This window comes from Stegastes partitus, unplaced genomic scaffold (genome assembly GCF_000690725.1).
Source record: "Stegastes partitus isolate 25-593 unplaced genomic scaffold, Stegastes_partitus-1.0.2 Scaffold1290, whole genome shotgun sequence".
NCBI lineage: Eukaryota > Metazoa > Chordata > Actinopteri > Pomacentridae > Stegastes > Stegastes partitus.
Window position 1 is genome coordinate 98,905 of NW_007579021.1, and position 27,896 is coordinate 126,800.

At 41.1% G+C, this 27,896-nt stretch overlaps 1 protein-coding gene across 2 annotated transcripts; it reads left to right on the forward strand.

Moving 5' to 3' along the window:
• On the forward strand, positions 1 to 27,517 carry LOC103369448 (integral membrane protein 2B). 2 transcript variants are annotated; one of them, XM_008298163.1, is made up of 7 exons: positions 1 to 190; positions 20,621 to 20,791; positions 23,853 to 23,921; positions 24,493 to 24,642; positions 25,346 to 25,456; positions 25,969 to 26,119; positions 26,589 to 27,517. In XM_008298163.1, exons 1-7 carry the CDS (start codon positions 107 to 109, stop codon positions 26,675 to 26,677), a joined length of 825 nt encoding a protein of 274 aa, XP_008296385.1. In that variant the 5' UTR covers positions 1 to 106; the 3' UTR covers positions 26,678 to 27,517. The 2 variants fall into 2 exon arrangements, with proteins under 2 accessions (XP_008296385.1, XP_008296386.1); XM_008298164.1 differs by having other exon boundaries at positions 20,621 to 20,752.
• The last annotated feature ends 379 nt before the right edge of the window (positions 27,518 to 27,896 follow it).

Here is a 27,896-nt window from a genome sequence, read left to right on the forward strand (position 1 = left end):
TTCACTTCGGAGCAAATTCTGTTTTTGTCCCCCTTCTGTTCTGTTCTTCGGACATCTTTTTCGTCGTGTTTCTCGCCGCTCGGAGTTCGCCGGCGTTTGATCCAGGATGGTTAAAGTGTCTTTTAACTCGGCTTTGGCTCAGAAGGATGTGAAGAAGGACGCCGAAACTCTTATTCCCGAGGAGGACCAAGTGAGTAGAAAATGGCTAACGCGGCTAGCGCTGGCTTTCTGCACTCTGCGAAAAAATACGCAGTTTTTAAAAAACGTGCAGACACTCTGTGATGTTGTTTAAGCTCACATTTCAATACGTTTTCACGGTTTCTCCAACTTGCAAACAATTTACACGGTGTTATAAGTTGGTAATGTCGTTAAATTCACGGTTTGGCTCACGTTACTTCGTTAAACAACACTTCAAAGGTTCGAGGTGCAGCCGGGGTCTCGTGCCCGTTTCAAAATCAACTTTTACCGTTAAACAAATTTTTTTTTCTGTGTTGTGAAGTGATGTGGTGATCAGTGAAAGTGTTGTCCCGTTTATAATGCAGCTAAAAAAACACCCCAAGAAACACTGTTTGTTTGTTTATGCTGATTTTGGGTTCAGGAACCTTCAGGGAACTTTGAGGGAACGTTCCCAGTATGTTCTGTGTACAACAAACTTGGTTTTTCTACAATAACTAACCGCCAGAGAACGTTCCCTGAAGGTTTTCTGGGCGTTTCTGTTTGCTGGGAAGCTAACCAACATGTGTAACTGTTCCTTTAACCAACACATTAATAAATAAAAGCCTGAAAGAAAGAAAAAAAATAACAGAGAAAAAAAAAAGAAGTCACATGTGGGTTTTACCTGCTGGATTTTAAACTCTGTGTGCAGTTTGGTTGAGTGTTGTTGGAAAACGTGATTGTAAATTCAGATTTAACTCATTTTCATCATGTTTTGCAACAGAAGCTTTGAGGACGTGACAGGTGTCGAGGAAAACAAACAACTTTCAGAAGCTTAAACTAGAAAATCTTGAACATTAAAGACTTTTAATGTCTCTTTAGTAATTGTAAGCTCCTGTAGCTGCTTTCAAACTTGTCACTCCTTTGTTTTTGTTTTTGTTTTTACTTCTTTTTACTGGTTGTTTTGCTGCTCGGTGTGATTTTGTGTTGCAACATGAGTTTAATTTCTTGTAAAACTTAATCATCTCCTTGCAAGAAGTGCGCCACTATTCGCAAAACTGAAAGCTGAGCAAGGGAGGAAGTGGCCTTCACTGCATGCAAAGTTCCTGGACGTGTAAGCTGTGGCCAGCGATTTTATTATTGTTTTTACTAATCTTTTGCATGTCTCAGCAAATAACTGCCATCCTGTTCGGCGTTTCAACTGCACAGACAAGCGTTTTAGCTTCTCCTTTTTTTTTCTTTTTTTTTTAATCAACCTTCTCTTATATATGAGTCCTGCAGAAATTATGCAATTGGTTTGAAAAGTTAGTAAAAGTCATCTCCGATTGCTAAGAAGTGTGACCAATCTGCTGGGAATTTCATTTGCAATTAAAGGTGTGAGCAGTTTTGTTCTGAATTGCAAAACACAACTTGGTGATTCAACTCTGCAGACGAGGTGAACTGTTCAAGCGCTCGGAGCTGATTGGGGTTTTACAAGGCCGACTGCCGAGGCGTCTTCCAGGGTAAAGTCTGGTAGAAGCTGGAGTCTCCACCCTGTTGTGAAAGGAGCCGCTCTGCTTCTGTTTGCAGGCCGACGGAGGAAGTTTCTGCTCTGGTTGCGGGCTGACAGACAGGCGCGCTTCTTTTGTAGATTAAATTAATCTCCGGAGAGCTGAAGTGCGATTGCAAAAGAAACAGACACGCTATCCAAAAGTTAGAAACGCAAGCGGAGTTAAAAAAAAAAAAAAAAAAAAACGACCAAAAAACCACACAGCCTAGTTCTAGACGAGCAGCTTTTCATGCACACGTGGGACTGTCTGGTCTGGACTCCTTCTGATCTCTGAGACGCAGATCTTCGCTGGCAGGTTTCACACTGTGTGGTTGTTGTGGCTGCAGACTGTATGATGTTAGCATGCTTTGGTTTACACCTCCCCCTATGAGTTTCAGTATGACTTATCGTGATGATCAGAGCTTAATGTTTTCCTCCTGAAGTGTGCTGCCAGCACAGCAGATTCTCTACTTAGTTCAGTGCTTTTACTGCGGGCATATGTTCTTGTAGTTGGTGGAGAAGTCGCATCTGCACTTGAAAACCAACCAGCAGCATTTCTCTAATCAGATATCAATCCTTCCAAACCCCAGACTAAACCTTCCAAAGTAGTTTGTTAGTTAAATAGATTGTGCTGGTTTTTGGAGCTGAATGTCAACACTGATGTCCTTATTTGAACTGCAGCAATTAAGTGAATAACGAATTAGTCGCCAGCTATTCAGTTAATGGCCAACTGTTTCGTTAATCTATTTATCAGTTTAAGTATTTTATTTAAAGAAAAAGAAGTCTTAAGTTTCTCAGTCCACCTTCTTAACGGTGAACATTTTAAGTTTTTCTTTCTTCTCTTTGACAGTAAACTGAATATCTAGATGGTTTTGGACAAAACATGAACACCGATCTGAATATTGCACCATTTTCTTACAATCTAACAGCTAGTGTATTTGTCGAATAGAATAATCAGCAGAATATTCAACATCAGTCGGACTTGACTGTATTCTTCTGTCACCACCAGGAAGGTTTTGTGTCGTTCTTGCTCCAAAATTCTGTAAAGTTTTCAAAAAACATGAGGCTCTAGTGTAGATTGATAAGCCTCAGTTCAACATTTTATATTCCATGTTGTATTAAAGCATTAAAATGTTCTAAAACGCAGGAAACTGAAATCCGTCTGCAGACACCCTCCTGTTATACGCCATAGCTTCAGTTTTACTCCAGTACGATGGTGGTTAGGTGTCATATTGATCCTAAAACTGTGTCCAAAAAAAAAAGCTCAGATTGATTTTTCACAGTTAATTTCGAAACTGAGACCATTAGCAACCATTTTGAAAGTCATTTAATCATTCGGAGTCATTCAACAGAGAACAGTTTGTCCTTTAACGCAGCAGCCAACTGCTTTGATAATCAACTTTTTTTTTATTTGCTTTTTGTAACTCCGACACTGTTTTCAAGCATTTAGTAAAAAAAGAAATATATTTTTGAATCTGCAGATTAATTGATACTGAAAATATCTTGTTTTTGTTTTATATACTTTGATTATTGAAAAGATTAGAGCTGCAACGAATGGTTTAAGTAGAAAGTTGAATAGATTCTAAAAAACAACAACCAAAAATTTAAAAATAAAAAAAGCACATTTGCTGGTTCAGAGCTTTCCTTGAACCTTCATTGTTGTACGTTTTAAACATACGATTTTATTTAATGTTTTCCACAAATTGTTACCAGAGAAAATAATCAACAGCTGAAGGACAGATAATGAAAATCGGCTTCACAGCTCTGGCAGAACTACTTGGTGCACGTCACGGTGTTTTTCTGATGACCTTCTGTGGCTCTATCTGGGCCTCATTTACATTCTTAGAGGAAATGGTCGCTTTGTTGGTCTCATCCTGAAACAGATAAAAATCATCGTCTGTTACAGCTGACGTCTGCACGGACGCACCGTCCTGATGTGAGCTTATCACGCCCTCATCACCTTCGCCTTCATGGAAGTATTCCTGCTGTTCTGCTTCCCGAAGCAGGAAGCCGCTCCGCTGGTCCGACTCCAGACGGGTCCAAACAGGAACCAGCAAATGTTTCATGCTTTTTTTTTTTTGCTTCTTTTTGGATCTTCTTTTTGTAGAAAACAGTTTATCAATTCAGTTCTGCAAAATACAAGCTGATGCATAAAAACACCCGTAGTGTTAGAAATGGATAAAAAGTGAAGCAGAACTATTGATGGTTTAACAAAGCAACCTACCAAAGCGGGGTTAGTTTCTTCAGGTAACCATCAAGCGTTTTTTCAGCCTACTGATTGATTAATTGACTCATTATGTGTCAGGTTGAAAGTCTCCCACTCCTCCTTCAGTATTTTGTCCCTTTCAGTTTGACTGCAGTCGGCTCCTTTTTCCATTTCTGTGTCTCGTCGTGAACACATGGGTTCAATCGGAGCTGATTTTCTTGCATTTTTCTGTGTTGCAGAGGTTGTAAATGAATACTTAAGGAAGTATTTTGCCTTATGTCACAATTAGTAACCTGTAGATCGGACAGAAAAATGGGAAAACTGAGATACTCGAGGCTGCAAGGTGAACTGAGCCCCAACGATACGAATCCACCTGCTGGTAGACGAACACGGTGCCTCCGTCTGAGTTTGTGTGAAAGTCGATATTTACTGATATCCATCTCTTCCTCAGACTCTTTGTTCGTCCCTGTCTGCTGTTATTTCTGTGAATTTCCCCTTCAGGAATCAATTGAATCTCATGTTCACATGCAGCCATCGATTCTAGGCGGTTTCTGCTCGGCGTTCGACGCAGGAAGCGGTGTGACATCCATATTGACCTAATGTAGTCCAGACATGTTTTTCGATTGCTCCATTTCCTGTTTGTCTCCTGGCTTGCGTTGCAGGCCATTAATCTCCACTGAAAAGCCTTGGTTGGTTCACGCAGCCCGCTGATAACGTAGAAAAACGACAAAACACGCTCATGAGCCGTTCTCATGAGACGATGCGACCGCCTCCACCACAGAGCAAACTTGTAATGAGGTCAACGAACTTATTGTTGAAACGTGATGTTTTTTTTATGGGGAAAATATTCAAGGCCATTGATTCAGATTGTTAAAGAGGTGCGTCAGGCACCATAACCTTTATCAGTGAACTTTAAACAGTGTCTGCCAGCTGTTCAGGTGCTGCTTCATGAGTTTATCTCCTTTATTGTGGGTTTGATATCAAATAAACTCATACGAGGCGTAGGTGCACATTCAGTCCTAACTTGCTTTTTGATTCGGTTGGTTTATGGATGTTGGGGAACTAAAACAATCATTTTGAAACCATCATCTTGGGGAAATTCCAACTTCTGTCAATCAAACAATTAGTAATTAATTCTGTATTCGCATTAGATGCAGTCCAAACATCAACCAACGCTAAACTGAGGAAGATAAATTATTTTTGCATCCCTGTTTGGCTCCACAGTGGCTGTTTGAACACGTGTGATGCGATATTTAGGGGAAAGCTAAACTGGGCGTGCCTTGATATTAAGATTGGTCTATTTCTTTCTCTATAAACGTGTCAACAACTGTCTTAAGTAACAGGGTTTAGGTGGTTGTTTAACCTATTAATGACTAAAAACTGCCTGCAGAGGAGTCAGAAACAGACGCACGGGGAGTTCCCGTCATATCTACCTGCAGTTTAGGGTTTTTTTTTTTGTAGTGGAGTGTCAGATTTCACCCTTTCATGTCACCTTTTCACACATTTGAAATCACGCCATGTGATGCTTTGTATTCCCCACAGTGTCTATGTTTGCCTTCTCTCTGTTCTGCAGAGTGATGGTGATCCATGCACAAATAGTTGGAGCTCTGGAGCTGCATCTGTATAACTTTACTGTTGTTCTTGTGTTTTGGTGTCCGAGTAATTGACCACCACTGTGTCGTTGCCGCGTTTAAATTTATTCGCTCAAGCCGCAACAATTTATCAGTCGATCGATTACATACCAACTAATAAATTTATAGCCAGACTTTTTGGTAATGATTTGAGCGTTTTTTAAGGGAAAAAAACCCCTAAATGTCAGATTTCAGCTTGTTTAGTTTGAATATTTTGTGGTTTCTTTTCTCCTCTGTGACAGTGAACTGTATAATTTTGGGTATTTGACAAAACAACACATTTGAGGAGACACTGATTATCATTTTTCACTCTTCTTACACTTTATAGACCAAACAACTATCAAATTAATTGAGGAAAATAATAGAAATAATTGTTACTTGCAGCGCTATTATTCTCAACAAACTTCAGCACAGATTTCCGCATTTTCTGCACGTCTCTCTTGCTGATGTTTATGCATTGCAGAAGGTGGTCTGCAAAGACAAAACCACCATAATGTGTTGTCTATTTATTAGTAGAATGAGGTTTTTAACATCTTGTATCCTTGTAGCTGCTAAATACACTGATAAAGCCATAAAGTCATTTGCCTGCCGCATTACAATTTCTGGTAATGAAGTGTTTAAAAAAATATTTAAACTAGAATCTGAGTTTAATCCATTTTTGTTGAAGGTGCAAAAGTGTGTGTTTGTGCTTGTTAGGACTGTCACCGTTCCTAATCTAACATTACTTTAGGGTAATGAATCTTGACTAGTTGGTCAAAGGCGTCGTAGTTTCAGAGAAAGAAAACTTGTTTTTAGTAGCAGCCCTGAAGGAAAACTACAAACATTTCTAAAAAGCAGAGGTATAAATCGAGTTTTGAAGCAACACAGTCCCTCATTGTTCAGAAAAGTCATTTACATGATGCAAATAATGCTGGTGGTGGTATTAAAATACAAAAAACGAGGACAGTGTGCGCATCAACATTTGCATGAGCAGTGCTCCCAGCAAGTAGCAACCTGCTGATTAGTCTCGTGTTTATCCTTTATGCAAATAATACCACTAGCTGCTGTAGCACTCTTGCAACTCTTTATTACCGTCCCGTCTCCTTTATTATTGATTCATCAGGTGAGTGTCTTTTCAAACAGCTGATTTATCACTTTGCCTGTTAAATGTTAGGAAACGGTGAATGTGGCAGCTGACATTTCCCCAGAGATGACACACTAGGGCACCTTTTATTGGGAAGTTTTACTTGGCATTTATGATTCAGTTGGTAAATCGGCTGTTTGATACTGATTGATTCATCAGTGGGTCGACTGAGTAATTCTTTCAGTGGCACACAGAATAGATGCTTAATACATTTACTGGTTGGTTTTGATGGATTCATGAAGGCTAAACAAGTTCATTTATATACATAAAGACACACTAAGATGTAAAAGTAACACAAGACACTGTAAAAATGCTGATTTTTAAAAGGATAACTACTCGATTGACCTTTTCTCAGCAGAACTCCTGTAGAGAAAACGCTAAAAATAACCTCTAGCCGGCTCATCCTGAGGTCGATGTACCTGAGCTTATCTCGCAGCACATCAGCGCGTCACACTGTGCTGTCAGGTCCGTGCAGAAAAGATCACATCAGTGTCTGAGCCGAGGCTTTTTGTGGGACGGCAGCAGCTGCAGGGTTCGCGTCCCACTCGGCCAGCTGCAGCTCAGGCTGCGCGGCTGCACGACGACGAGGTGTGGGCGGCGCTCGTTAAAGATCGGTTTTCACAACTCTGTTCTCAAATTAACTACAGCTGTGGCTGGGCGTGGAGCGTCTGTATTGTTTATAAGTCGAAGCAGGTCCACTGTACAACAACAACACACAGGAACTGAAGAGAATCTCATCTTTTCTTCGTAGCTGAATGTAAATCGGCGTTAATTCAGACCACATTAGAGCCTGTTGGAACTCGTCTAAGCGTTCACGCAACTTATTAAGTTGTGTTTTTAAGGCAACACAACAAGTGGTGAACTTTCCAGCATGCGTTGTTCAGACAGTTTACATGTTAAATTAACCCATGGTTGTGTCTTTATATGGTTAAAAAAAAATACTACAAGTGAATTCAGTCCCACAAGCATTTATAATTAAACAATAAACCACTGGCAGCTGCCTCACGTGATGTTTTGTACTGACTCTGGTACAAAATGGCTTCATGGTTGCATGTTTAGTTTTTTTCCAGATGAAGAAGTGACTCTGCAAAATGGGGAAATCTAAAGAAAAAAAACAAAAAACGGAGCCATGCATGTGATTGAACCGTTCGGCGTAATATCTTAAGTTTACTGAGCCTGTTTTCTAGTGTTCGGTCAGCATCACTTGGTTACTTTTACATTTTAAAATCTTGAATTCAACTCCGTGAGAAAACTTGCTTTGCTTGTAAAACTCAGTTTCCTCCTGCACTAAAAATGTGTCTACAATCTACCATCAGTTGGTAAACAAATATACCGACCCTTTCCTTCCTGTGTACGGCAGCAGTGAGGACGCATCACGTGATCGCAAATCAGCAGAAAGCGGTTGCGCCTGAATGCTGAGAGCAGGTCCTTTTCTGCACCGAAAGCACTGATATTATATCTCATAAACGGGAAGGCCTTTTCAGCAGCCAGGTTTTTTTTGGCCTTTATTTGACAGGACAGTAGAGAGTGAGACGGGAAAGTGGGGAAAAGAATGGGGGAAGGACCTGCAGCAAATGGCCATGTGCTGGATTCGAACCCATGACCGCTGCGTCGCCCCAATACATGGGTCGCCAGCTATAGCGGCGGCTTCAGCAGCCAGTTTTAATTAAGAAAAAGAAGCAGATGATTCATGTCGGGCCATGTGGGACTGTTTTAATTGTATTACTGTATTTTGTTGTTACGTACAATGTCCAAAAAAACAGGTCCCTAAAATTCCCCTCCTCCTTCTTGTCTGATTTCTCACAAGATAAGCTTCAACCTTATCAACCGATACACAGAAGGTGTCAAAGCGGAAAAGTAAACCGCATACGTTCTGGGCTTATACACTGAATACGTACAATAAGAATCACTACAATAGAGCGATGGTGTAGACAAGTACTGAGAATCAATGCAAACTGTAAAAAAAACATTTTTTTTTTTGTATTTTTTTTGTTTGCACCGTCTGCTTGTTATATTCTGGACATTTCTCGGATCTTGGTACGAACTGGCTAGTGTCCTGTGTGGGATTAACTGGTGCTGTTATAAAACAAGCTCAACAACAGCCATCTTTGAATGTTTAAAATAATTGACAATTACCTTTTTTTTTTGCTCTTGAGCTCCTCAACCTAATCAGATCTGCAACCAAGGTATTAAATTCATATGTGTGAGTTTTAAAAAAACACCTGTGAAGCAGATTTTTTCAAATTTAACACAACGTGCTTAATGGACTGAATGTGCAAAGTTGGAAAAAGTCAAATTTGAGGCTGTTGTTGGAGCGCTGAAATAGTTGCTGAGGCTGCTGGTTAGAGCGTCTTTATTGAGATGCCTGAACTCTAAAAGTAAACGCGGGTTTATCGAGGCTGAGCGGGAGCAGATAAACATATACGGAGACATGCTGCCGTTAGCGCAGATGCAGGAAGGAAGCTTTATTAAGACGCGCTTGGCTTTAGGTGTTACCCTGCTTATGATGTGGGTGTGTTGCAGAGAAGCATTATTTTTATACACATATATTCAGGTTAACAGCTGCACGCTTGCACTCGTTGCTGCCTTTCTGCATTTGATGCCTCATTTATCTATATATATATAATTTATCGTGGAAAACTGGACACCTGATGAGCCCGGAGCGCCTGCCAGGTTACTGCCAGCAACAGTGTCTTTAATTACGGCTGAATTTATGTAACATAGACTGTAAAAGTTTGATGTGTTGGCTCATTAAATCATCAGCGCTATTAAAGTCGTGATTGGTGCCAACAGCTAGTCAGGCTTTTGACAAACATGCTTGTGCTGCAGGCTTGGAGCAGTTACAGATTTATTGATCGTTTTTGGCAGATGCATTCATTTCTGATCATCAGTTTATAGAAACTTTAGATTTAGAAGTGTTTTTTGGGGGGAGTGTTGTCATCAGACACTGGCCCATTACAGATGAGCAGAAATGATTGGTTGATCGATCAGCTTTTCTGCATTTTAGACACCATTAGCTGTTTGATGGACAAAACTATCAATTGCAGGATACCAGCTATATTCTGGCATTTACAAATAAAATGATATGTCAAGAATCAATAGCACTTCATTAATCCTTTATTGTGGTGTTAAATCAGTTGTTTCTTTTGTTCTTAATGTTGTAGCTTGTGTAGATTCTACTGTTTCTCTTCACGGCTGCTATTTTCTTGAAGCAATTCAACAGCAAAATGCTCCCGAGCTGCATTGTTTTTAGTAAGAAAGAATGAAAAGTTTCCTGGCATTCCAGAAACGCTGAAGGAAGTTTTAGCCGTTGCTACCTTCAGACACAACAGCACACCTAATTACAGACTTGTGTTACCGACCAAACTTTTCCTCAGCTCTCAGCCTGAGCGTTCCCTGGTTGTCGTCTCAGGCATGTGGGCTGCTTGAAAAGGATTACAGTCTAATCAGTCAGATAGGGAGCTTTAGCTGCCTCCCACAGGGCGCCGCCGACCACTAAAACTCCAGAAGAGGGAGGATTAACCAGCCGGGCGGATACAAATACAGCAGCTCTGAGGCCCAGACACCCTTCACCTACTGCAGACCTGCAGAGCTGCTGCTCCTTACAGCGCGATGATAACATTTATGAGGCCTTACAGGGATCCTCCTCTTTATATGTTTGTTTTTTTTGTTGGCTTTTGGAGATGTAACTTTGGGATTGAACCACCTGTAGTACACTTCAACCAATGGTAATACACTTTATGAAACCCCTAATAGGATTTGTGGCAAATATAATTTAGCTCTTCCTCTCAAATCCGTCTGTAAGTACACCAAGAACTACTTTTGGATCTTTGAGGATCTTCTACCGGAAGACATCTTGAACACAGTCATTTCTTTACTTTCCACATCACCAGAAGAGTTTGTTTAATCGACAGCTATTTTGACGATCAGTTAATTGTTTCTGAGAGCCGGACACGAGGATTTGCTGCCTTCCTTTGTCATATATTCCTCGATGTATTTCTATCTACTAACTTAACCCAGCGGCCGCCCCACGGAGGCTGCATGCATCTCAGAGCAGAGGATGGAGTTTCAGGTGTTGGTGCCAGTAACCTGCAAACGAAACCTGTCCTGGACACCGATACTCACCTGTCTCCACAGAAACAGAAACACAAGCTGGTTAGGTGAACCGACGCTCAGGACACGCGTTGATCCGCTTAAGACATTTACTGCAGGACTGAACCACGTTTAGGATCAGGGGAAACTGAAAATAGCACTTTAATATTTGTATTTATACACTGATTAGTAAGAAAAGTAAGGATGAAGTAGCTTTTTTTCTTTGTCCAGGTGAACGCAAAAATCTGAAAGAAAGCATCGCAAAAAAAAAATGACTTTGCTCAAACATCACTGCAGAGATAAACATTTAAATTTTGCAAAATTCTGATTGACAAGAACACATCTATGATAAATACAGTTGTGTCAGTTCTGTGCCGTATACAAACCTGACATGGATCCACATTTTTCCACTGATCTGCAGGTGGCTGTAATGCACCAAGAAATGCAACGAAGCACCAGCAACTTCTAGTCTGAGCAACCTGCAAGCTAGAAAACATAATTTTATGAGTAAAAAAAAAAAACACGTCACATAAATAACACACAATATTTCTTGTTGACAGAAATCTCCACAGGTCGAGATACAATAGAAAATGATCAGCGTATTAAACCTTCATTTAATGGGTAAATTATATCCAGTAAGGCAACATGATAATGACTTTGTTCCCATTTGGCAAATGTTCTGTATAAAAAGCCACCTCTGTAATGTGACGGTGCTTCACAGAAATGACAGGAACAGATATTAGTTTTGTTAATGGTGTAATTAGAATCATTAATTTGTGTAGCAGCAGTTTGTAGAACGATGACAGCAAATAATGCCATCAATAATTACTTTATTACACTGCAGACAGCGATTTAATAATAATAATGATCATAATCATAATAATCCATTAATCCCTTTTTTTTTTTTTTTTAAAGCCATAAAAATACTTCATTGTTCCAACTAGAATTAATTTTTTCCTCATTTTTTATAAATTGTAAGTTGAGTATTTTTGTTTTACAGGTGTTTTTTTTTTATTTTTGCACTCAAGTCCAATGTCTGATAATTTTTTCTGGAAGCGCCACATTCACCCACAGTCACAATATAATATAGCACGTCTGTATTTTTAGGCCGGCATATGTGCAACAGTTGAGTAAGAATCATAGAAGTGAAGCCATCATCATTCTACGTGTTATTAAAGAGCTACAAATAGACCCACAAGCAAGTAACCGCTGAATGTCTCATCTTGCAGAGCTGTAAATGCAAACATTAATCATCTAAAAATCAATATTAATTTGTTTGCCCCAGCGGCATCGCTTATAAATATCTCAAATCAGCGCACAGATAAATTGTGGTTTTCTAGCCATGTGAGAGTCCACAAACTTAATTAAGTGGAAAATGTGTGTTTGTTGCGGCTGATTTAATGCGGTCGGCCGGTCGGTTCGTCTCAAAGACGCGCACAAAGACGGTCATTGATCCCCGTCGTGGCTCGACTGTGTGATGTGAATGCAGCCCAGATGACCCTCCGGCTGAGTGTAAACCAGCAGCCTCCGCGGGGATTTCTGCGACCGCAAGCCACAACAGCAAAAAAAAAAAAGAAAAGAAGCCTTGAATGGGAGACCAAAAAAATGCCAAACAGTTCACATCAAAGCCAGACAGAGGTTGGTCTGAGAACAAAAGAAGAAGTGTACTGAAGCAGACAGCTGCAGACTGATGGTGTTTGTCCGTTTACGAGGAATCAGTTCCTGTATGTAAAACAGGCGCAGTGCGATAAAACTCACATGTCTTCAGTTGAGCTGCAACAGTTGGCTACTTGATAAACACATAATCTGTTTATTCTGTCCCACTGCCAACTATTTGGTGGTTCCACTTCTCCCAGTGTGAGGAAATAAAGCCTTCCTTTGTCACATGCGATCATAAACTAATTATCTTTGGTTTTGGGGGGTTTTGTAAGGGACATTTTTAGCTGCTGTTCAACATTTTATCGGTGAAATGTTTGAACCGCTTCATCAAAGATTCAATAATCCAACATTAGCATTACTTGCAACACTAACCAATGACACTTTCTGTTAGTTTCTCCTGTGATTTCTCAACGTTTTTTAATACAGTGCCCCAAAAGAACAGCACAAACAAACGACAACAAAAACAAATGCCCCCCCCCCAATAATTAATATGGCACAAAGCTAAACAGTAGCAGCAAAAGTGCGTCAATTAAACGTGAAAGTAATGACACAATTAATCGATAACGAAAGGGGATGTTAGTTGCGATCCTACTGCAATATTTAGATTTGTTCCTCAGTGTAGGACCTCTGTGATGGTTAAAATGTCAAAATGATTTTACTTAAATCATAAAGTGGAGCTAGAAGTAGTTTATCGGCTTGTTAAACTTGAGTATTAGCTGCTTTAAATGTAATATAAATGAAAATATCTTTCTTTTGTGTTGTTGTGGAAACAAAACAGGACGCTTGAAGGCGTCACTTGAGCGTCTGGAAACTCGTGATAGACGTTTGTGTTTGTTACTCATATGAGTAATGATAATGAACTATAGTTCACGAGGTCAACATCCATTATTAATAATGATCTGTGACAACGAAATAATGATGAAAATGCATCCTTTTGTTCCGTGACTGCACTTTTCTGATTGTACATGTTGTTCCTGCTGTGTGTGACGTTGGCATACTTCGCTGTGTTGACACAAGACTGTGATAATGAGGGTGTGCGTGTTTGACTTATGCAACGTTTGTCTGAAGGCCTGTTGGAGCTTGTTGTTGGTGCAGCTGTATGAGACAACCGTAAAACGGGAAAGTTTGGGATCCGGAAAACGACTCGGGTCGATTTCGTAAAGTTCCTGACGCTGTTTGTTTTGTAAACTCAGGAGGTTATAAAAGAAAAAGTAATTTAAAAAGCAGAAAAACTCACATTAGGTGACTGTACTGGATCTAATGCATGTTGTAATTTCATGTCTAGCCTCTGTTTCACAAGCTTTGGTAACGCAGCGCAAAGATGAGTTCCACCTTTTCTTCTACAGTTGCTGAACTGTAACCGACATCTATTGCACGTCTCTCCACATCCGCACTATGGTTTATAAAGAACAAGGAGCAATGTGCCTCTCTGCCGCCTCAAGTATTGCACAATATTCATTTAGTGTTTCTGTGATCACTCTGTAGCGTCTCTGCTGCCGTAAACACACCCTAGGCCACGGTGAGATGTGGCTACAGATGCAGTTTTTAGATATTTGGCGTAACCTGGGAGCGGAGCAGTAAACGTGTTTGAGATGATGAACCTGCACCGACCACACTGTCCTCAGCTGTTACATAATTCGAGGTCATAAAACGGTTCCGCTTGTGGAGCATCGTGAGAAAAGAAACAAAAAACATCCCGAAATAAACTCTGCTGTACATTTGTGTTTACTCATTCTGAACATGAACATCAACAGACGCTCCGCTACAGCTGCGCCGCATCATCGCTGCGTTATCGCCTTGTGCAATAGTCACAAAGCAAGAAGTACGATGCAAAGTCAAGGAGGTTTACTCAGACACATGTGTGACAGCTTTTTCTGCTGCTTGATGTGGAAAGAAAACTTGCATGGTTCCCGTTTTGCAGGACTAGTTTGCTTCTTATAGAGTCTCAGAGAATAGTTTAGCCCATTTTAGGAATTTTTTCACTTTTTTTTTTGTTTGTTTTTCTTTTATTTATGTGCAAAGGGTTTGTTGACATGCAGACTGTTCGTGTGCGTTGCAAGATTTGGTTGCGGAAAAAAAGAAATGCAATGTCATTTGTAGGACTGCGCATTTAATGGAATCACAATTTTGGCTTTTCACAATTAAATTAACATGATCGTGATAAAAGGTTCTGCTCATAGAAAACAGCCCAAACAGATAAGTCCCAGCTGAGGTAAATCTGATATTCAAACACCTTATTTCACTCTTTTTAAAGCATTTTTACATCACACGTCAGTCTGCAGTGACGAAGTGGAGACGACTACCTCGCTTCTACTGTAGCCTGCCTGTGAGGCATTTAGGAAACATCTGTAAACGTGTAAAGAGTCTATCCATGAGCACATGTTCAGCAAGAGAAGATGTAAGTTTTCAATTTTATTTAGATTTTGCTTCCAGGAGATGCACTGAGTTCAGGTGGAAATCATTTTAAGTCCTATTTTAACGCACTTTGATACTTTAGCAGGAATGTAGCACAACATGGACGTGAACGCAGCGCTGTTGATTTAAAGAGCAATGCAAAGGTTTAGCCGCTGAAAACAATGAATAACATGATAAATAAAAAACTCTATTGGATGTTTAGCGTTACGCAGCTGAGGAAGGTTCCAAACGCTCCCCCTTTTTAAAATAAGTATTCACTGTAGAAAGGAATTTTTCAGGTTTCTTTTTTGAATGTTTTTATTAATTTTTTTATTGTCATTGTCTCTGTTATTCTCCTACAGATGTGTTTTTTAACTACCTGGTTGTGACCATTTTCACATCCCAGTAAGATCGGAGATATTCTGCAACGTTTGCCCGTCAGATTCAAACGGATCTTCCAGTTCGTAGAGGCGCCAAATACACGTTGGTTGTCAAACACTTTATTAAAATTCTAGCTCTTTCTTTTTAAAATAGAAATGCCGCTGAAGTTACACAACCTCCCGTTCAGGGCCAGAAAGAACTAAACTGTTTAATATTCTCTTCTGTTTGCTAAAATCTTCTTCTGCTTTTGATGGTGTTTTTCTTTCAGTTCGTCTTTTGTAGCCTCAAAGTCAAAAGACATGAGTGCTCTGAACAAACCTCTGCTCAGCAGAGGTGACCCGAGCTTTACAGCTGATCGAGAAAAGCCTCAGGAAATGTTCCCTTTTAGTGTCTTTCTGTCAGCCAGGCGGCCTGTCAGACTGACTACATCTAACGCCACGACTGCTCGCCGCTCTCTCAGCCTTCCTGGCCTTTTTAAAGGCTTTAAAGACCTCACTCTTTACTTCCTCTTGTTTGTCTTCATATTTGGCTCTCATGCAGTCTCAAGCATCCGTTCTTTGGTTCCTCTTTTCTTATCGTTCATCCTCGCTGGGCTTATTGCCTTGCAGGGGGAGCATTACTTGTGGAGAGTTTTGTCTCGCTTTTTGTAACCAGTTGAAGGTCGGAAAGGCTGACTGTCGGTTTTCCAGTTTCTGTCGTGCTGTTTTCCGAAAAACTGCTGCAGGTTCCTCTTGTGCCGCCTCGCTTTGCTTTTTTCTGACGAGAAAACGCTGAATCACTCCCCACATTTATTAAGTTTTCAAAGCTGTGGGCATGCTGAAACGCATTCTCACAGATGGTACCGCTCTACTGGCCAAACAGAAAACTGTAAAAATAAATGTTAAGCTGGAGGTCAGCTGTCCTGAGGGCTGAGGGCTGTCTGCTGATGTCAGGCCTCTGTGTTCTGTGGTGACTGGAGCAGACGATCAAACAGGACATGTGCTGTGGTCATTTGTGTATTTAACATTTCAGTGTTTGTTAGCTGTGATCTGTGCAGCTGAAGTTCTGTCTTCTAGTTTTGAAAAGAGGAACTTTGACTCACCGAAAAACTGGTTTCCCTCCCAGAGTGAATTGGACGCCGTTAACGAGCTTTTCCTCCTGCAGGCTTCACTGCAGAAGTTGGTTTGATCAAAGCAGAACTACGATTGGGTTGTTTTCAGTTCGTGCAGTTTCCTCTCACAGCTGAGTGTTTGATTATACGCGAACAACAGGAGGAAGTGTCAAAGTGTTCCCTGACCGTTTTCTCAAAAACAGATGTAGGAGCGGTTGTCTTACATTTACGATGATTGACTCGTGCATATCTTTGGATTTTGTAGATCTGCTCGACTGGTTGATTATTCAATAATAAAAGTCATCGCAGCCGTAATAAATATTGCATCAAACGAAGCTCAGCCACAGTTGCAGTGGAGAACAGTCACGCAACAAAACACAGCTTCTTAATGACTAAATTCACCTGCGTTATACCAGATTTACTGCCAGCACCTTCATCTTTGGCAGCTTAGAAGTTGTACTTAATGTTTCACCGTACATTTTTACCTTTCAGTTTTCATCAAGCAACCAGATATTTTCAAGTCTTTTGCTGTCGTACTGATGAGAGTTTTCTTGTCCATCCCAGATGTACAGAAACAAAAATGTCATCCAGTGTTGTTTATGGTGAAAATGAATGTGGCATTCCAGGATAAAAAAAACAAACTGTGGCAATTCCTATATGCTGCGCACACAAATGAACATTCCCTGAGGTTTTTCAGCCTTACATTTCACATGCAAATGACTATGCACAGCAAGCCAGAATCAGTAAATAAGAAAAACAGCACCAGTGGAAGGTTTAATTATCCAAAACATGCACGCTTTTTTCTTCATATTTGAAGCGAATGCGCTCTTTAAATGTTGACTTTCTGGTGTTTCTCAAGATAAACACTGAAATAAGTAGTCAAAGTAGTTAACTGAACATTATTTGGACAGTATAGATAATGCATTTTCAATTAAAGATGTAAGATTATGTCATTGTGAGTCTAATGATGGCCTCTGGTTCTGATCTGTTGGCTCCTGGGAATTTGTCGTGGCCATTTTTCACAATTTTTAGACATTTTCTAAACTAAAGTCTTGGTAAAGTGAAAAAAAAAACAATCGTCAGTGATAGTTTTATCTATCACTATCGTCATCGTTTGCCGGAATGCTCGACTAACATCAACAGCAAGTGGAGGGTTGAGTGTTTAAATAGAATTCAAGATAAGTTTGTTAAAAATAAACTGAAAAAAGCTTATTTTTTTGTGTTTCTGTGTTACTGAAACCACGGGATCTATTTTCAGACTGAAAACCAGTAAAAACAAACAGTTGTGAAAGGAAACCAACAACAGAGCTTCAGAAATGTTCGAGTTAACGATTCGAGGCTGAAAAAGCTTTTTGGATTTTAGCAGGAGCAAATAAAAGCGGGAGACGTGTCGGGGCTTGTTCTGAGTAAAGCTCAGGTTTTTATCCACCTGGCCAGAGTCCACTGGCTGGTTTTTGTCTGCTGATAAGCTCACGTAGTTTTTTTTCTTTACACTGTTAAATATTTACCCATAATCTGCCTTTCCACTCTCAGCTCAGCATCTCAGGCTCGTAGGAGAGCGTTCAGGTGCGAAGACAGACGCATTCAACACAGCAGCGGTCGTGTTGTAGGAGGTTTTTCAGCCTGGCATGCAGAAGTGTGCCTCTATGGCTCATGCTAGCTCTTCACATTAGTTGCAGATATTTGGGGAAATAAGGTGTTGCACAAAACAATGTTTAGCAGGTTGATTGACACGAACTTCATGCTGCTTTCCAAAACAAAAACAAAAAGGGATTTTGGGGATTTCCATTGGGAACAACTTTCCAATCTGCCCGCTAACCTAATCACTGATAAATTTATCCAAGCACGCTATTTTCTTTACATGTGTTAGACTGGAGCCTCAGTAGCTGAATGCCAGGGTTGATTACTCCGTGGACCATTATGAGGAAGGTTCGTTGGTCATTTCAGTTTGCAAGAATCTGCAGACCAGAAGCTAAACCAGCTGGGAGACACGACTCCGGAGGGGTAGAGGTAGAAAGACAACAGGACGTCCTGAAAGACAATGTGCTTTAGGAAACTGGTGGTGTTCCTGCAACCCACTCAGGAAAGTTGTAACTGCAAAACCTTTGGAGCAACAGCTTTCCAAGCAGGAAAAGTGTTGCTGCAAGACTTGGCACATTGTTCGTGTCCATGGATGAAAGTAGTCACAGCTGTGAATTTGCAGCTTGGATAAATATTTCTATCCTTGAGATGGCGTTTCACCTCAACACAAACACCTGGAGGTTTTCTGTGTACTGGTGTCTTTTTGTTCAGTACTGGAGAGGACAGAGTTTAAGTAGTGGCCTAAACAAAAAGCATTGCAACTGGTGTCCCCTTGTTTTGTTTTTTTTTTTTCCTTCCATTTTTGTGCAGCTGCTCTGTGTAGTTTTTATTTGAAGATCTCTTAATTTTTAACAGGGGTAGCCAATCACGTGGGACTCATCAACCCGGTTAGCTCGCTCTGTCTGTCTTTCCTGATATGTCAGAGCGATGTTATCACAACAAGGGCGGATGCTAATCTGCGATATGTTGTCAAGACATTCTTGTCATGGAAACAAAACCCATGCACAAAGTGGTAGCACATTTTCCTTGATAAACCACTGGAATGAAACGCTCCCCTGCCAAACCTTTTATTGACACACATCCAATTCAGCGCTGGGTGAAACAGTCCTTACAAGCTAACGCCGTTAGCAAAATGGCCGCTGCAGGAGGCTACCTTCTGCGTTTAGCTTCCATCAGACTGATGCACAATCGCGATAAGTGTTGGTGTTTTGTGCAACCCTCCTGAATCTTTGCAATAAGGGCAAAAGCTGCAAAGTCAGCATTACCCACAGACCCACAACAGCTGTATTGTTAGGAAATATAATATATATATTTCCTATTTACAGTCTATGTGGAGAAGAAACTGATAATCAGCAGTGTTTTCAGCGTCACACGGACAGACACAGTGATTTTTGCCTCAACCAAAACATCGTTTCACTTTCTCTTGCTGTGTTTTCCCCTCTTTGTCACCACGCCTGTTATTTTTCACGTTTTCAGCTCGTCTCCGTTTCCCTTCTCTGATTTGCATCGCGATGAGTCACCCCATCGCTCGGTGGCTGAAAACAGGGATGGGGAGCCTCCTTCATCCAATCGAAAGAAAGCCTTTGTTTTCATTTGCGTGCAAACACACACTCTCTCCTTCCTCGCGTCACACCCCGGCCTCTTGTTTTTTCTAGTGGCTCTGGAGAGTTTCCAGTCTCCCAGCAGGTTCTGGCTGCTGGGATCTGGTTCTCGCCGCACATTGTTCTCAGGTCAGGACAGTCGGTTTCCATTTTATTGACACTTTTATTGAACCTGAATCCAGCTGCAAACTCAGTGAAGCCGTGCTTTCACCTCATATTTTGCTTTGCTTGAAGTCAGCACTTTCTACTTTGTCTTTTAATTTGAAGGTAACACAGTGTGGAACGTAGTGAAGTAAATGTAAAGGTACTTCAGCTCATGGTAGTATTTCCAATTTTGTCTGCGTTATACTTGTTTTTCACAGCACTTTGGATGGATAGATGTATTCATTTGTTCAAGTTTCACAAACAAAAACCACAAACAGACACTTTAAAAGCATTTACAGAAACACGAAGCAACAGAGCGATGCGTACTTGTTGAGCGGCGCCCCGGAAGTTTACCGGGCAATAAACACTTCAATTTAACAGCTTGAAGAGTTTATATAACGAAGACATGATTAAATATGGTGCATTTTTATTGTTTGCATTGCCAGGTGGTGCATAAAGTCGTTGAAATAGCTGCACTTTGTCCAGCTATGGCAGAAAAATTCTGCCTCCGTGTTCATTTATAAGCATTCAATAATGTAGTGCAATGCTCACAGGGGACAGTCTTAATGCCCGGCGTTTACTTACAATGGAGTATTTTTGTAATGCACAGTTGTTACTTGCTGAATCTGAAGTTTTCCTCCGCTATTTATCAGTGTGTTACGTTGCTATCTGACATTATGTCCGTTGCGTCGCCTGTTTCCGGAAAGCCGCTTCCCTATAGTTTGCAGCAATCATCACTTCAAGCAAATCTTCCTTGTTTTTCAAAAGTGCACTCATGTGTTGGCTCCATATTGTGTTTGTTCATCTTTAAAACTTGAGTGCAAAGAAAAAAAAAAAACTGAAGTATTGAAATGTTAGAAACTGACAGGGGAATGTAGGGAAATTACCAGCCAGCGATTAATCACACTAATCAGACACAAGCTGCTCCTCGGAGGGTTTGATTTTAATCATACGCTCGTCTCTCTGATCACTGAACGTGTGAATGTAGAAAAACAATCAAACCTGATCACGTCTAATCATCCCTCTTTCTCCCCCAGGATGTCGAGGCGGCTCTGCTGGTGCGCCAGCAGTCCCGGGCCTGGTGCTGGTGCATGTGCCTGGGTCTCGCCCTCATGCTGTCCGGAGTGGTGGTCGGAGGAGTGTACTTGTTCCGCTACTATATCCCGGAGGTGAGCAGCCAGGCCCGGCATGGGTGGGAAGGCGAAGAGGTAAAATTAATGACTTGTCAAATATCAAAGCTTCTGGATAGAAACAGTAAAAGTGTTAAAGCAGGACGTCTTAAGAGCTTCAATGTTTGCTTCTTGTCATGCCGAGGCGCTGGAGGTTAGGAGGAGTTAGCCACTTAAAAATGACCGAAGAAGCCTTGAGGAAAAGACGACATCACAGGCTTCTCAAGGAAAACGTGCAGGTTAATGAATATAGAGACCCAATACAAAACAGTGAAGAGTTACCTCTAAAGATGCTGCACAGATTCGATCCTGTCAGTTTTTCTTAAATACCCAAATAATTCAAAATGTAGTTTATTTAACCGTGAGAAACCATGTCCACGTGGTGTTAACGAGATGCCAAAAAGCACATCATGTGCACATGAAAGCCTCAAAACGACGGATTCAGATGTTTGAGGTAAAGGTGATAGCTCTCTGTCATTATTCTTCATCTTTAGAATCAGTTTCCCAGTTCAACCTGCATGGCTAAATTACTCCAACATCACAACATGCCATTCTGTAGCGTAGAGCAGTTTTACGGTGCAGGAAAGTAGGTGAGCTGGTGTGCTCGAGCTGCGCTGACCGTGAGGCAGGAGTTCACAGATCTGCAGATTCCAGAAGAAGCAACGACATAGAGTTACATAGGGGCTATTTTAAGGTACAAAGGGTTCATTTTAATGGGAAAATAACTTGTAAGTATGTAGTTTATTGGAGGTTTGTTTAATAACCAGTAAAAAACACAGTGTGGTTGGAAATAGCACAAGCTTAAACAGCATTTTTATTTTTAGCTATGGCAACACAGCGGCTGGTTAGAAGTAGCGCTGGCTGCTAACGGTAGAGCTACTGTCACACGCAGCCTGTTTACGTTAGCGTGTGTGTGGTACCTTTGATATTTCATGTGATGCCGCTTTGTGACAGCTTTTATTTATTTGTTGGTATTTGGGTCGGATCAATAACACTCAAACAGCGCGTGAAGCACACAAGTTTGTGTACATTGAAGTACTGTGGCCCAGTTTTTGCATGCATGGTTGTTTTATTGCATCTATTGACGTGTGTTTTCTACATATACAATAAACCCAAACAACAAATTGGAGGGAGAAAAAAAAGGCCTGGAAGATTTAGATTTGCCAGCTTCAATCACAGTGTTCAAACCCCCAATTATAAACACTTTGCAGGGTGACGTCTGGCAGTAAACCAGATTTTTCCCATATTATCGTACAGATTTCAACACAACTCATAAATTAGCTTCTCTGTTCAAGGATTAGTAATGGAAAGGTGTGAAATCTAGATCACAGCCTTCAGGAGAAAATGGAAAATGACACAAGCAGACAGGTTGGAGCAGGTCAGCTGCTGTGAGCTGTTTTTTTTTTTTGTTGGTGTTAACTGTTAAACGCCACCTACGGTTTATGATGGGCAGACATGAACTCATAGTTGCGTCACATTCGTAAGCAGTAATATTGAGTCAGGCAAAACAGAAATTGGTTCGGAAACTCTGCAGCTCAACAGACAAGGTTGATGTCTGTTGGATAAATGAGGCGTCGTCCACACGTAGCAGGTATCTCACAAAACGAAGATATTTTTCTATGAGTTCTCCCGTCAGCCACACGAAAATGCAGATTTACGGCATTAAAAATGATTCTTACAAAGATCTCCGACCAAAGTGAAGATTTGCGAATCCTCCGTTAATGCGTCTGCATGTGGACGCCAGTAACCGGTTTTAGGTTTCCAAACGTCACTGCCTGCGACAAAATATGTTCTTATGTCACATACACGACCTGTGTTTACATTTGGAAACAACGTGGACGCCCTCAGACCTGTGTTGTCTCTGGTCCAGGCGCAGATGCCGCTCCACGTACAAGAACACAGGCGAAGAACGACGTTAAGGACGGTTATTTTACGACGTTGAGAGACGGAAGCTGACTCTGATTGGATAGGATTTGGGGAACTACTGCCACCTAAATGTCTGGCATGCTTATGAATGTGCTTAACAATAACACACTTATGCGGTTCGGTGTGGATGAGTTATTTATCTAAAAACGAGGTGGTGTGTAGGGGGGAGGACATTCAGTTCTATAAAAACCCAGCTACGTGTGTGGACAAGGCCTGAGTCACATTCCTTCAATTAAACAGCTTCTTTTGGAATTAGGACGACTCTGTGTTTCCAGAATATTATGTTTTTATTTTATTTGGTTTTAAAGCTTAATTTGCCCAAACTACTCAAGACTTGAACCATTAATGGAAAAAAATACCAGAGTCACAAAAACCAACAGCTGTGATGAAGAAGAAACGTAAAGGAGAAAACTTCTGATCATGTCACCTGGAGTAAAACAAAAAACAAAAAAGAAATACTGTAAATCGACGTGTTTCTTTATTATTCATCAAATCTGAGGCAGTTTTTCGTCTGTATTTTGTTCGCAACCCACTTTGTTGGTAGATGTTTGAATAAAACCAAAGTATTTTTACACTTTTTATTTTTACAAGCTTCATAGAGCTGCTGCTAAAGATTACGATGCTTCCTTACTGATGAACCAGATTCATGAACAACTATGTGCTTACAGGTGCTGATTCTTTACAGTCTCTTTATCAGTTAAGCAAACATCAGGCCTCAGAGGTGTTGCTGAGGTGACCCAGTTCTCCCAGCGGGCAGCAAACTGTTCCGGTTCCAGAGTCTGTCCATTGTAATGTCTCGTTCAGTATCGGGCTCTCTTGTAATAGCCGTTTACTCCTGAGTGTCTACATTCAATAAATGTTTATGCCTTTTTGACCAGTCTTACTTACTACCAGCTGTGTTCCACATCTGTTTATCTATTGCAGGGCACTGTGTAGTTCTCCCTAGAAATCTTAATAAATCCAGTTTCAAATCGGAACACTTCTATGTGATTTCTGATAAAAATGACCTCATCCCGGCTTTCCCACCACATTCTGTCCCGCTCCACGTCGCTGTCCGTTCCGCTTCTCGTGTGCTTCTTTCTCCTGTTTGGTTTTAATGGCAGCGACAGACATTTCAACACCTTTCTCATATCCTCTGTTGCTTCCTCCTCACCGTCGCCTCTCGTCCCTGCAGGAAGGCCAGGTGTTCGTCTGCGGGGTGAACTACCGCGAGGAGGACTTCATGATCCAGGAGGAGGACGAGGTACGACAGAAACTCACCACATATCAGCCCGTTAGAGTCTCTTCCTGCTGCTTATCAGCTTGAATGTTTGCGCTCAGTACACATGACACGAACTCTGCCTTTTTTATTTTTTTAATGCCCTAATCATTACAGACTGAGTCACTGATTCATTGATGATCTGAGTCACTGACTGACCGGTGGAGTTTCTGTAAAGTCAGCTTAAACAAATATCAATTTATAGGCTTTGTGATCTCGAAAATTAAGTTTATTTCACATTTTTGGGGCCGTTTATTGAACTGCTTGCTGTTTAGTTGTACATTTTATAGGTTAAGATCAACTGTACTGATGTTACAGCAGCTGGACGCAGATGAGACACAATACGTCTTAAATTATAGATGTAATAAAGACATAATGCAGACATGTGTATACCTTAATTATTCACGTGTGTTGCTTTCAGTTCATTAGCAAACAAAATTGTTAAAACACTCTTGAGACCTAGAGCTGGTTATGTTCAAAAAGAGTAGTCGAGCCTGCTTCAGCGGCTCTAGTGTCCCAAACATCTGACCGACTGGTTGGTGAACTGGTTTCGCAGGTGGAGGTGGAGCTGCCAAACGGGTTCCACCTGCGGCAGCTGGAGGAGCGGATCCGGGTTCTGGAGAGGGAGCAGGTGGAGCTCATCAACATACCGGTGCCCGAGTTCGAAGACGGCGACCCAGCTGACATCGTCCACGACTTCCAGCGGGTGAGAAAAACCAGAAGGACGCGGCGTCACTCCCAGTTAGGGACCAACAGTTAGCTGGAGTGTTAGCCGCAGTGTGGCCGAATGTCCAAATCACTTTTTAAGAAAGTAAAATGTTCCACAAAACCGTTACGAGTGAAGCTACAGAGATGCCGACAGATGATAGTTTACAGTTGAAAAGAATCAATACAATATCTTCAAAAATGCTCAGCTCAGCTCCCAGTTCGTAATAACTTGTAGGAAGCAGTCAATCAATCCCAAACCTACAACCGTTTTCATCGACACCACCTCTCTTTAACTGGATGTTTATTAGCGTCCTATAGAAGTCACTTTGTCGTGCAGCTTGGTCATGTTTGCATTCGCAGTGACAGAAGCTGAATGTTGTAACGATTCCTTTTCTCTCCAACATAACTCCACTACCTTTAGCCAGATATTTCAAACATTTATCAACAACTTTCAGCCATATTTCAACGTTAATATCAAGAGCTGCTTCTCTCTGATATGTGCTCGACTCCACCTAGAGAACCCGTGTAGGTTAATCATTTATCAGTTGTACCATTTGGAACTTTTTAATCAAATATTTTTTCAGCTATTCAACAATTTCTCCTCTCGGACAACGAACTGAGCTGTTGATCCAAAGTCAACAAAGTGCTGCTTTGAAAAGTCATGTTTTGTTTTTTTTCTCTTTTTTATTTTTTTTCTCCAGAGGCTGACCGCTTACCTGGATCTGAGTCTGAACAAGTGCTACGTCATCCCGCTCAACACCTCCATCGTCATGCCTCCCAGAGACTTCATGGACCTGCTCGGCAACATCAAGGTATCAGGCGGCTTCAGGCGGCATTAATCAAAACCGATGTTGAAATTTTAGAAGTCACAAGCGGCCCTGACAGTTAATTACGTCTTTGCTGATCCTCGTTACAGACTTAGATTTGATTCTGTTCTGCAGAAGTAGTTTTTATGGTCTTTATGCTAAGCTAAGCTAGGCTAGGCTAGGCTAACCAACCTCCTTGCTGCTGCTTCACCTTTAACAGACAATCTTTGTGTGTTATTCTCTGCAAGAAAGGAAACTGCAGGGCCAGAATGAACTACTTTGAGCTTCACATCAGTTCGTTTTAACCTCGTTTTCTTGCATTTGTTGGTACTGAGCAGAATTAAAAGCCACTGCTAAGCTGAGTTGACGGTAGACAGGCTCCTGTGGTGATGAGGATTAATCAGGATCTGCCACAGCTAGAAGACAGAGAGCGAAGACATGGACCAAAATTGCCAAAGATGGAAAAAACCCTGCTGTTCTTTTTGTTGACTGTTTGCGTCGCTGCGCTCCTCTCTCAGGCCGGCACCTACCTGCCCCAGTCCTACCTGATCCAAGAGGAGATGATGGTGACCGAGCGCCTGGAGCACGTCGAGCAGCTCGGCTACTTCATCAACAACCTCTGCCTGGGCAAAGAGACCTACAAGCTGCAGCGCAGAGACAGAATTCTGGGTAAGTGCATCAACATAAAAACACAACACGGTGCACCAACAGGGACAGAAACCAGAACACTGATGACAAACGAGTGGAAATAAGATGTGATTTGCTGCACAAATTTTCTGGGTTTTCTTCCGTCTTTGTAAATTTAAAAAATAAAAATCAATTTCTGGTTTTGTTGGAAGAAAAGATGGAGGCAAATAAAAACTTTAGTAGTTTTTATTTTTTGGTTAACAGCGAGTACAAAAAAGATTCAGAGTGAAAGCATGTCTTTGCTCGTAGTGTTTAGATAAATCATTGTGGCTTTTGTTTTTTACAAACAAAAACATGGAATATTTTCAGCATCATCACGTCACAGGTGGCTAAAAGCAGCACCGTTGGGTTTTTAATCCCTCAGAGGGACTTACAGGCACAGCAAGTTTATTTGTAGTTCAACAGCATTCATTGACACAAGTTGTAAAAATAATCTGTGGTTGTCTCGCAGGTATGCAGAAGCGTGAAGCTCTGAACTGCCACAAGATCCGTCACTTCGAGAACAAGTTTGTGGTGGAAACTCTGATCTGTGAGCCTTAAGGCGCCTCGTCGTCTCACAACTGCTCTTAAAGTCACTGGCGTGCAGTGAGATTGTGTTTTTAATCCTCACCTGTCTTTTTTTTTTTTTTTTTTTTTTTCCTTTCCTTCAGGTAGTTTGAGTGAGTGAGAGGAGTGAAATGTGAAGCTGTTTGGTAAATATTCATTGATTGTGAAAAAAAAAAAAACAAACAAGCAAAAAAAAAAGAAAAAAGGCAAAGAGTCGTGTATTTTTCCACTTTCTGTACGGGGGAACTTCTGGGAATCTTTTCAGCAAATAACTAGATAAAAGTCAGCTGAGTATCCAATCGTAAATTATTTTAATCAAAGTAACTGCAAGAGTAGCATGGGCATTTATTTTAATAGACGCAGGTAAATGTACTGTTTGCCTATCTGTCAGTTCAAATATAAGACTTTAAAGAAAAAGGGCAACTTTTGTACCACTCGTCCTGGTTTTTGAAACTCCTCAGTCCAGGGAGACTTTTTTTTTTTTTTGTATTTTTGTCTGCTGTAGCTATTAATACACTGCGCCTGTTGTTTCTCAGCTGGAGAACGATCTTAAAGTGAGAGCGTGGAGGTGTGCTTCTCTCCTTTAGCTTTAAATATAAATAAATAAATGAAATAATAAAAAATTAGGAAAAACAAAAGGAGCATTTACAATAAGAACAGAGAGAGCTCACACGAAAACGCACTTGTGTTAAAATCTTTTTCTCGAGGGTTGTCTGTCCTTTTGTTGAATGTGTAATTTTTTTTTTGGATAACTCTTCTTGTTGTACTAATTTGTGTATATAATCTCTTTAAAGATATGAAAAGACCAACACAATTAAAAAAAAAACAAAATCAGCCTCCTTGTTGTCTGTTTTTTTTTCCTTCTGATCTCATCATTTACTCGACGTGGTCGTGAAGCTACCGGCGGTCCGCCGTGTGGTTTCCGTGTCATCACACGCGGCCTCGGAGGACCGACACCGGATCAGCTGTCGCGGTCGCCGTGTCATACGATCGCAGTGGAAATTTGTCCGTGATTAAAGCGCTCATCAGACGCACTGGGGGATTATGGGAAATGTGCCAGATGTTCGGCGGGTGGATGGAGGGTCACCTTGAAGGACCTGAGAGGAGGTTTGTTCCAAAGCAGCTCACTGGGACGTCGGGAGAACGTCTACATTATGAGAATTAAATGAGCCAATTAGCCCTTCAGAGAATGTTGTTTGTCTTTATGTACCAA

What these genes read in the sequence shown, in the direction of transcription:
- LOC103369448 (XM_008298163.1), top strand. Translation starts at nt 107, where the DNA reads ATGGTTAAAGTGTCTTTTAACTCGGCTTTGGCTCAGAAGGATGTGAAG. An exon ending in ATGGGTGGGAAGGCGAAGAG is followed by an intron (nt 20,792 to 23,852) that starts GTAAAATTAATG and finishes TCGTCCCTGCAG; the next exon opens with GAAGGCCAGGTGTTCGTCTG. An exon ending in ACCTGCTCGGCAACATCAAG is followed by an intron (nt 25,457 to 25,968) that starts GTATCAGGCGGC and finishes CTCCTCTCTCAG; the next exon opens with GCCGGCACCTACCTGCCCCA.